General features: G+C 38.2%; 1 protein-coding gene across 1 annotated transcript; it reads left to right on the forward strand.

Annotated features, from left to right (window-relative positions):
• The first annotated feature begins 1,690 nt into the window (after positions 1-1,690).
• On the forward strand, positions 1,691-9,474 carry LOC109987940 (uro-adherence factor A-like). The gene is made up of 8 exons (XM_020639222.3): positions 1,691-2,164; positions 3,065-3,164; positions 3,398-3,493; positions 3,822-6,125; positions 6,650-6,817; positions 8,294-8,354; positions 8,576-8,700; positions 9,211-9,474. Exons 1-8 carry the CDS (start codon positions 2,120-2,122, stop codon positions 9,234-9,236), a joined length of 2,925 nt encoding a protein of 974 aa, XP_020494878.2. The 5' UTR covers positions 1,691-2,119; the 3' UTR covers positions 9,237-9,474.
• Positions 9,475-9,478: the final 4 nt, after the last annotated feature.

Here is a 9,478-nt window from a genome sequence, read left to right on the forward strand (position 1 = left end):
ATAAAGGCTTCCTGAGTTTAAGTGTTTTCAGTGGACTACGGAGCCACTGAAGTCCCAAAAAGTAGAAAAAAGTAACTTGTGCGCACAACATAATAACTTGTAATCAGTTTACATTATATCTTGTGCACACAAATAAGCCTACGTCTTTTTATAGTTTTGGGGACTTCAGGGGATGCGTAGGAATGAGCAAAAGATTTGAAAGATTTTGTTTGTTTGTTTTTTTTGTTTTGTTTATTGTGTTAAAAACAAATACAAAATATGGCAACATTAACATGTTACATTCTGTACAGAATTGCCAAGGGAAACAGCTGACATGTCAATAATTAACAGTACATCATTTCAAATTATAGAAATGAAATGACAATGTCTTAAAGTGCAATTAATGAGGTCTGAACTGAATATAAGAAAATAAATAAATAAAATAAGAAATACATGAAGGAAAGTAATGTGTCAGTTTTCTAATTAATTGGGAAAGTTTCTCAAAATATCAAATACGGTTTGTGCTATTTTTGCTTTTGCCAATTTTAATGACTTAATATACAATTTAAATTCATTCAAAAAAGAGACAAAGTTGGGGAATGACTTTAAAAATCTATTTTTGTGCATAAAAATTGTGGCTAGACACAGAATCACATCAAGGCAGAGTTCATCATTTGTGTTGTTCAAGATTATACCAAAGGTAACATCATCTCTGGAGATAGAGGACGGGACTGATGAGACTTCCTTTGCAATCCATTTGTGGATCTCAACCCAGAACACACGAGTCACACTGTCATCCATCAAGTCAACCACGGACCAAATACCTCTCCTAAACCAACCTTCAAAAAATAAAGATTTGTTTCTGAACAGTATATATCTATTATCAGAGTACAGTTCATTTATTTTTAAGGTCCCTTTAAGATAATCAAAATCAATAACTTTGAGGCCTCCATCCTTTATTTCTTTCACCATATTACTTTTCTACATATGTGGTCTGTTTCTCCAAGTGAAATTCATATTGATGTGGTGAATTGATTTGATGAATTTGTTTGGGATGGCAATAGAATAAGTTGGGTAAATACACCTGGATAAGCTTTCCATCTTCGTTAGATAAGTTCGACCTAGAAAAAAAAGATTTGAAAGTCTGTGAGGGATCTTTTCTGGCTTTCATCAGGTGGGTCAAATGTGAGCAGGGTTGTTTTTTGTGCTAAGGAGGCCCTATGTAGGTTAAGAAATTACAAGCTATTTTTAAAAATGAGAAAAGTTGACATTTTTTAATAATTGTTTTGAATGGCTAATAGCAAAAGTTATATGGTAACGTATTAACATTTTAATGAAAGAAAAGTTAAAGGTTTTTGGTTCACATTTAAATAAAATGTTAGTCTAATTTTTTTTCTTTTGGTTATTTATTGTTTATAGCTATAACACTTACATTTTGCCACTACACGACACAAAATGAATATTTTGTGTCAGTTGTGTAATTTATAATACAGTTGAGCTATAAGTAAAGACAAAAAATAATATTGATAACTTGTTCTGTTCATAATTACCAAACTCGTCAGTTATTTATTTCAAATAGTTGCTTTGAAAACTGTGAATAATCCATAGACTATAAATATTAAGGAGTAAACCAACATTCATTTGTCGTCATCTTTTGGGCTTTTAGTTTGGTAGTCCCGAACGGAAACACACTCTTCTTCTGTGGTTTTGTATGGCATCATTCAGAGGATTTAACTGGGGTGCTTTATGTAACTAATGCTTTAAATACGTACGGGACAGCTCTTTTAAATGCATTAGTTTGTACTACAGCTAAAAAGAATCATGATAAACATGACACGTTTAGATGTTGTTTTACATCGCTGCAGGTGGACAGAGGAAGAGGGTTTATTTGGTCTCCGTGTTTAGATAAGCTAAGTAGTTTCATTGCATTTGTGCATTATTGTCGTCTTATTAAATATTCCTCTCTATGTGCAAAGTGATAAACAAGGGAGTAACACTGCCATAGTGAAGGAGACAGAGACTCGGGACATTCAGTACTTTCCCTCCATGACCCCACATTCCTCCCAACATTACCAAAGAGACAGCAGAGCTAGCCCACAGTTAACTTTCTGACAGATATATACTTCTATTATTCATAATAATGGCTGCTGCTTTGTTCAGAAGAGGAACGGGATTATGTGTAAGAGTAAGTACATTTCTTGTTTGTCTATGTCAAGTCATGCGTGATCAGTTTGCTCCCCAGTTTTTGACAAGTTATCAAAAAAAAATCCACAATACAATACAATACATTCAGTTCTGTAAAGCATGAGGTCTTCTTACTCTACTTGTTGTACACTAAGATACAATGTAGCAAATAAACTGCAACAGTGAGGTCATACTGATTTATGACCTATGGGTTGAATATTAAGTATAAAGCAAAGTAAATGAACTAATATTGATTGCGTGTTCTTTTCTTTAATTTGTATCAAGTGTTTCTACACATTCAACATTCAATTCAAGAATTGACCTACAGTGTTAGAAATATAGCACTATATTGATTTGGCCCTATTCAAATGGGGGGATTTGACCTATTGTTGTTGCTATATATCCCTATCTATAAAAAAAAAACAGCCCTTTTATTGGGTGCTTGAGCCACCCGATTTAATGATAGTTTTTCCCCCTAAACACTTTTCCTCCTGTAATCCATAAATGTGCCCCATTTGAAACCTTACTCTCAAGGGCAACCTGCTGGATCCTGTGCAATGATAACATTCAACCGGTCCTTATGCATTAATTATTTATTTACTAAAAATAATTCCATCTATATAATTTTTGTTTCATTCAGTACAATTACAATTGATGCTTCTATTGTATCATATTGTGCCTACTGACTTAAAATTGACCCCATACATTTACACATACCCAAATTGCACCAGAGGGTCAGTAAACCCCGTGATGTGACGATGCTTTATTGACCCTCAGTGGGTCAATTTTTCACCCAGTGTTTACACTTGTTGAAAAAAAAAAATGTACAAAATAGCATGTTATGTTCAAGTTTGCAATCTGCATCGCAAAAATGTAATGGCATGTTTCTTTGTGCGTCCAGTGTCTTCACAGGGAGTTGTGCAGACTTGTGTGGAGGCCGCAGACTGCTCAGTTCAGCTCCAAAGCATCAGACAGAAAAGAACCACGCAGAACACACATCAGTAAGACGAACACATTTCACTGTTTGATTTTTAACTCTCATTTCTTCTCATAATCGCCCTATTAACGCAGTATCCTGTAAATATATTGTTGCCCTTATTTAGAGCGGTAATCAGAGGTGAGAAAGGACATTCTTCAATGTTAGATAAAATATTAAGATTTCACTCAAGAACCTCCAGACAGGTCTCTGCTAAAGTCATATTTTCCTCCGTTTGCTTTTTTCTTTTACTGACAGAGAAAGCCAAGAACCAGCCAGCGTTGGATGTAGCTAAGCTCCTGGAGCAGCTTTACTCAATGCGCAGGCCAGGAACAACTTCCTCTGCTGTTAAAGGTCAGCAACACATTCAGGATGTCAGAACAAAGCTGTAGTCCCACACAAAAAGATTTCCATATTTTATGTGTTCGTGTCAACACTGCAGGTGTCAGTAATCTGCAGCCACGATGAAAGAGCTGGTTTTAAAATGTTTACAGAAATCAGTTCAAGTCAGGATCAAAGCATAATCAAAAGGGTTTCAATGAATATTTACCAGCCCATTTTTCTGGTGTTAAAACAGATAAAATAAGTTAAAGGGATATGCAGCTTTTTTCTACTAGTTAAGTTAAATGAGTGTTCATTCAGTAAATGTCTCAACCACTAAGTTGCTCTCTTCCTCCTACAGTTCAACCTGCCAAAGCCTCTTCCAGTCCACTCTCATCTTTGTCAGCAGCTCCTGTGGGAACCCTAAACGTTCCTGTTGTTAAAGATCCAATAGGAGCTGAAGTAGAAGCTCCAGAAAAAGAAGCACAGACCAAAAACACAGTCTCAGGAGTGGACGATGTCTCCAACACTGCCAAAGAAATGCCCTCAGAAGGAACTATAACAGCACCGCCAGTAGAAGCCAGCTATATTCCTGTTGAAACACTAGAAACTAGAGCTGCTGTTGTTAAAGGTCCAGTTGACCAACAAGTACAAACCAACAGCACAGACTCAGGTCCTTTAAACCTCTTGCACAATGCTGCAGAAGAACCCTTAATAGAGACAATGATAGAAGAACCATCCGTAGAGACCAGTAGCTCCACTCTGGAAACACTAGAACATAGAGCTGCTGTTGAAGGTCCAGTAGAAACTCTAATGGAAACTGTAGCAGATGCAGCCCATCAAGGAGTACAAACCAACATCGAAGAATCGGGTGCTTTAAACCTCTCACACGTCGCTGCAGAAGTACCCTTTATGGAAACAGCATTAGAAGCATCAGAAGAGACAAGCACCCATCCTCTGGAAACAGCAGAAAGTAGAGCTGCAGTTGTGGACCTTACATTAGAGCCAAAAGTAAATGCAACAGTAGATTCTCCTCCTGAGTCAGTACCAGCCAGTAATGCAGACTTAGGCCCTGATAACCTCTCACACACGTCTGTAGAAGAACCCTTACTAGAAATGGTAGAACCATCTGAAGAGGCCAGTGTCTCTCCTCTGGAAACACTAAAGAATATATCTACTGTTGCTGTGGGTTCAGTAGAAGCTACAATCGTAAGCATTGAAGAAACAGCTGATAAGGTTGTTCAAACCAACAGCACAGACTTAGGAGTGGCCAATGCCTCATTTACTGCCAAGGAAGAACCTTTAATAGAGACCACAACAGAAGCCGTAGTAGAGGCAAGAACATATGTAGAAGCTGCTGTTTCAGAAAGTACAGTAGAGCCTCCAATAGAAACCACTGCTGATGAGAACCTCTCACACACCGCCTTCATTCAAAATACACCAGAATCTGAATCCCTGCATTTAAAAGAGGAAGTAGAATCATCTTCAGGAAATGTCCCTGAGGCGAGAGCGAACAGGTCCGAACAAATGACGTTAGAGTCTGTATCACTCCATGGAGTTCAGGTTCAGCTAGAGTCTTTAGAAACCGAAGAGCTCCTGCAAATGAATGTGTTTCTCAGTGGGAAAGTGGAAGAAAAGCTACAGGAGTTGTTAGTTCAGACTGGGATTGGAGCTGAAAGCAGAGCTGCTGCTGAAAGTCAGAACTCACCTGAAGATGAGGGCGAAAGTTTACGTCAAGCTCTCTCGAAATGGGACTCCCTGTCTGAAGATCTGCAAGAGCTGGAAGGAGAAAGTGGAATGTTAGTGAATGAACTGCTGTGTCATGTTCCTGCAGGGATTTCTAAAACTCCTGATTCGGCCTCTGATCCTCCCGCAGGGTCAAACCGAGAGTCTTTGCCAACGTATGAGAAGGAAACTGAAGAAGAGGCCATGACGCTGGAATCAATAACTCTAGCGAACGTGAAAGCTGAAGTTAGAGGTCTCGAAACTGAAGTTCTCTTAGACGCCAGGAATGAACTCGAGAAAGAAGCTGAGGTACTTGCAAAAGCGGAGAAGATGGAAGTAATGACCAGGGAAGAGGAAGAGGAGGATTCTGTTTTTGAAAGCTTAACAGATGCTGAGCTTTTATCACTTGATTCAATCTGTGAAGCTACAGATGCAATAGAAGCTGAGACAGCTGTTATTTTAGAGGTCATGTTCGGTTCTGAGCAAGGACTGAGGCAGCCACCTGGAAATGTACAGGTTGACCAGAAATTGGGACAAAAGGATGAAGGGATCGGTCAGGGAGAGGGAAAAGAGTCTGGAGAGCGGGAAGTGAGAGTCTTGGAGGCCATGGCTCTTGAATCTGTGACTTTGGCTGAAGTGGAGGCATCTCTGGGAAATCTTGAGAGCGAGTTTCTAAGTGAAACCACAAATTATCTGGAGAAAGAAGCTGAAGCTTTTGCCCTGGAGAAGGGAATGGAGGTAGGGGATGAGGTGGCATCTGAAGAGGAGACAACGGCCCTGAACATCGAGTCTTTGTCTCTACTTGAAGATGAAGTTCTCTCTGAAGCTCTACAGGTTGACGCACTGATGGAGGAGTTGCTCTTTTCCGTTCCTGGGCCGTTAAAAGTTGTAACCCAAAGTCCGATTGATCAGGAGGCTGTAAGAGAACTTGAATTGGATGGTAAGTTTGGGAATGCTGATTAAAAGAGATGGTTTGTAAGCGATAAGGTTAGCCTTGCATAAAGACTGTAAGCATATGTGACTTACGCCAAAAGAAGCACACTTCACAAGTTGTTGTTAGCCTTTTTTGTCCATAAACAAACAAAAATATAAGCATTTTTCAAAAATGATTACATGCATAAGTTACATGTTCTCTGAGCTGTATCAGGTCATGGCTTTTTTCACGATATTCTTCAAGAAATTGTGAATCACTGTACACAATAATCCTGGTTTTTACATTTCTCTTTGTTATAAAAAGCTTGAAACAAACAACTTTCTCAAACAAACAGAGAACGCCAAGCTTGCTGTTCGCTTTTGTTTCCAGTCGTTAAATTACACTTTCTTCCTCCTAGCTCTACACGTGAATGTATTTTGTCATTGTTACATTACTTTGTTTTGTTCGTTAAATAGTGGATGCTTTAGAAATGGGAATCAGCTCTGTCCTGCAGACCTTCATCTTTCATTCTTCTTTGTTTGATGCAACAGCAACAGTTGCCACTGGGTCAGTCAACATTGATACAGCGACTGCAGTGGGAGATGATTTTTCAGCATCTCCCGCCCCCAGGGATGTCCTGCAGGGAGAGGAGGTGGAGGTGGACGAGGGAGCGCAAAATGAATCTTTGGAGAATGTTGATGATGCAGGGTCACACTCAGGTAAAGACGCACACAGTCATGGGGTCATGTCTGACAGTTTAACAGAACATGAGTGGCGGCCAATTCCAACACTTAGTGTGTTAGGAATTGGTGTGATGTTAAGATGACACTGTGTACTATTTGTTAAAGGCCAACTAATAATGTTTGCTCTTGTTATAGTGGTCATGGTCTTCTTTTGTTTTCAGGATTATTTTTTGGCCTTTGGCTTTATAAGATTGGACAGCTGAAGAGAGACTGATGTATTGGGTCGCATGCTTTGAGTCTATAGCAAGTAGTTTTAACATTAAAGGCAAACGTCAAAAGTCAAAACCAAGCGGCAAGCTGGTGTTGAAAAATGAAGCCAATGCAGAATTGCAAAAAAATATGCAGTTCCTCGAGTGTCCACTTGAAGCTAGCTCCAAAAGACCTAGAAGTCCCTTACACAAAACATTTAAAAAATGTCTGTTCAGAGAGAAGAAATGATCATGTTTACAGCCTGGTACAATACAAACCTTTGATCTTATGGTTAATGTCTTTATATGCAAATGTTATATTTGAAATATGGATAGGCTTCCAAAAAAGCCCTTCAGAAACCAATGGGTGTTTTCACTCAGGTTTCCTCCATGTTTATTAGGCTACTGTATGGTCAGAACTGAATTCTCATTAGTAAACATTTTAATAAAAGATATATTCTTCCAATCCACAGCTGTCATTTTAGAAAATATGTACAACATTATTCTTAATATCCAGATATAATTTGGGATTTTTAAAATGTCATTATGGATATCTGGAAAGATTTTCAGTTTTGGATATCCAAAATTAAAATGTATATCCAGTGTTGATCCTAAATGTTAAAACGACCTATCATTGGTATCTATCAGCCAGTGTGTTGAGGACTTTGCTTCTGTAGATGTAGGCACCTACTCTACCATCTGAGCTAGACCAGTGCCCTGTAGGGGCCATATTCTTTAGGGAAATGTAACTGAGCTCGGTCGACCTTGTCTAAATGACCAAAGTCATTAAGTGTTCAGAATGGCTACACTTTAAGGTGAGGCCAAACACTCCATCCCACTGCACCATCACAATGCCTCCTTGCTGTCTCTTTTAAAGCACTGTGTGGTTTTGTAGTATCAACATGACAATATTTCCTATGTGAGTGATGGCAAACACTCAAACACAGTCTCTCCTTGAAGTCCTCGTGTGGCATTGACTTCTTTGACAAATAAAGGTTGGATCGTTGTACAGACGTGTTATTTTTTCAGCATACTTGGGGCTTTATTCAAATGTTTTGTTACCTCACTTAACTTTTCACTAAACATACTTTCCTGAGTATGACTATTTACCAAACTATAGTTCTTTGACATGAATTATTTAGACATATATAATATTTAAAGGATTGTCATTACATGTTATCTCTAAACTTAGACAGGAGTTTGTCAGAATTGTCTTGTATCAACATTGTCTGGGGATGTGTGTTTTTTTGTGTGTGTTTTTCAGATTTAGATCCAGTACAGAGACTCTTCCTGGAGAAGATCAGAGAGTATAGCAACATGCACAGGTACTGTAGATAGAAACACAAAAGATGTTGTGTTGTTATTTCCAATATAAACCCTTGTTCAAAATGACAGAACATTTCACAAAATGGTTGAGGAAACTGTCACTGCTACAATATTAATTTGAGAAAAACACTGTATGAAAACTCACTAGATCTGACTAAATTATAACTACCTATTTTTTAAATTCCTCTGTGTTCTATCTCCCCTTGTCTTCTTCTCTAAGGTTGAATGGAGTGCCGTTGGAGGCAAATCCAGATTATGAAAAAAAACTGTCAGAGGAGACTGCAAAGCTCCAGAGACTGTTTGGAGGAGGAGACCTGAGCAGCTTCCCTGAGTTCACCTTCACTGGTGAGAGATAGAATTATTGTGATTTGAAACACAAAATTATACAAAACTTTCAACTGACCAAATAACTCGTGTTCATTCATAATGTAATGAATTGAATCTGACCATTTCAAATGCAAAAAAACTGCCTCAGTCTCAAGTCTTTAATAACCACATTTAAAGAATTCTGACTGTCTCCACAGAGCTCATCATGTATGAACATTTTGGATTGTTAAAATCTCCACTGCAACATAATCTGGTTGTTTATGCTTTCAGCATTTAGGCCTACTAGATTTTCTCTAAAGATGCGAGAAAAAAATCGTCATCCCTATGACTCAGTGCTTCAATAACATTGAATGTGTGATAATCCAATTACTTTGGGAGATTAGAATTATATTTTTAACTCTGGAACACGATGTTTCATCTCTACAGATGCTAAATAGAAATTCCTCCCTGAACTCATTAGATTATGTGAACAGCGACCAAATTAATTGAATATATTCTCATATATTATTTTTGATGTTTTCTTTTTAGATCCCAAAATGGACCAGGACTCCTAATGATTTTGTGATGCCTACCTCCTACCCAAAGCCCTTTCGTAACCCCTTCTCTCTTGTGTCTCTCTGAAGTCCACCTCCATTTTACCATAATGAGGAGCAGAAAGAAGAGGCATTGGACGTTTGTTTGTTTGGTTGATCCAACATGAAAATAAGGGAAATGTATTCTTGGCTGGCTGGTTATACTGTGCAATAATAAGAGAAACAAATTTATTTTATTAAAGCAGCGCTTTCAAATTAATCTT

This window comes from Labrus bergylta, chromosome 10 (assembly GCF_963930695.1).
Source record: "Labrus bergylta chromosome 10, fLabBer1.1, whole genome shotgun sequence".
Taxonomy (NCBI): Eukaryota; Metazoa; Chordata; class Actinopteri; order Labriformes; family Labridae; genus Labrus; species Labrus bergylta.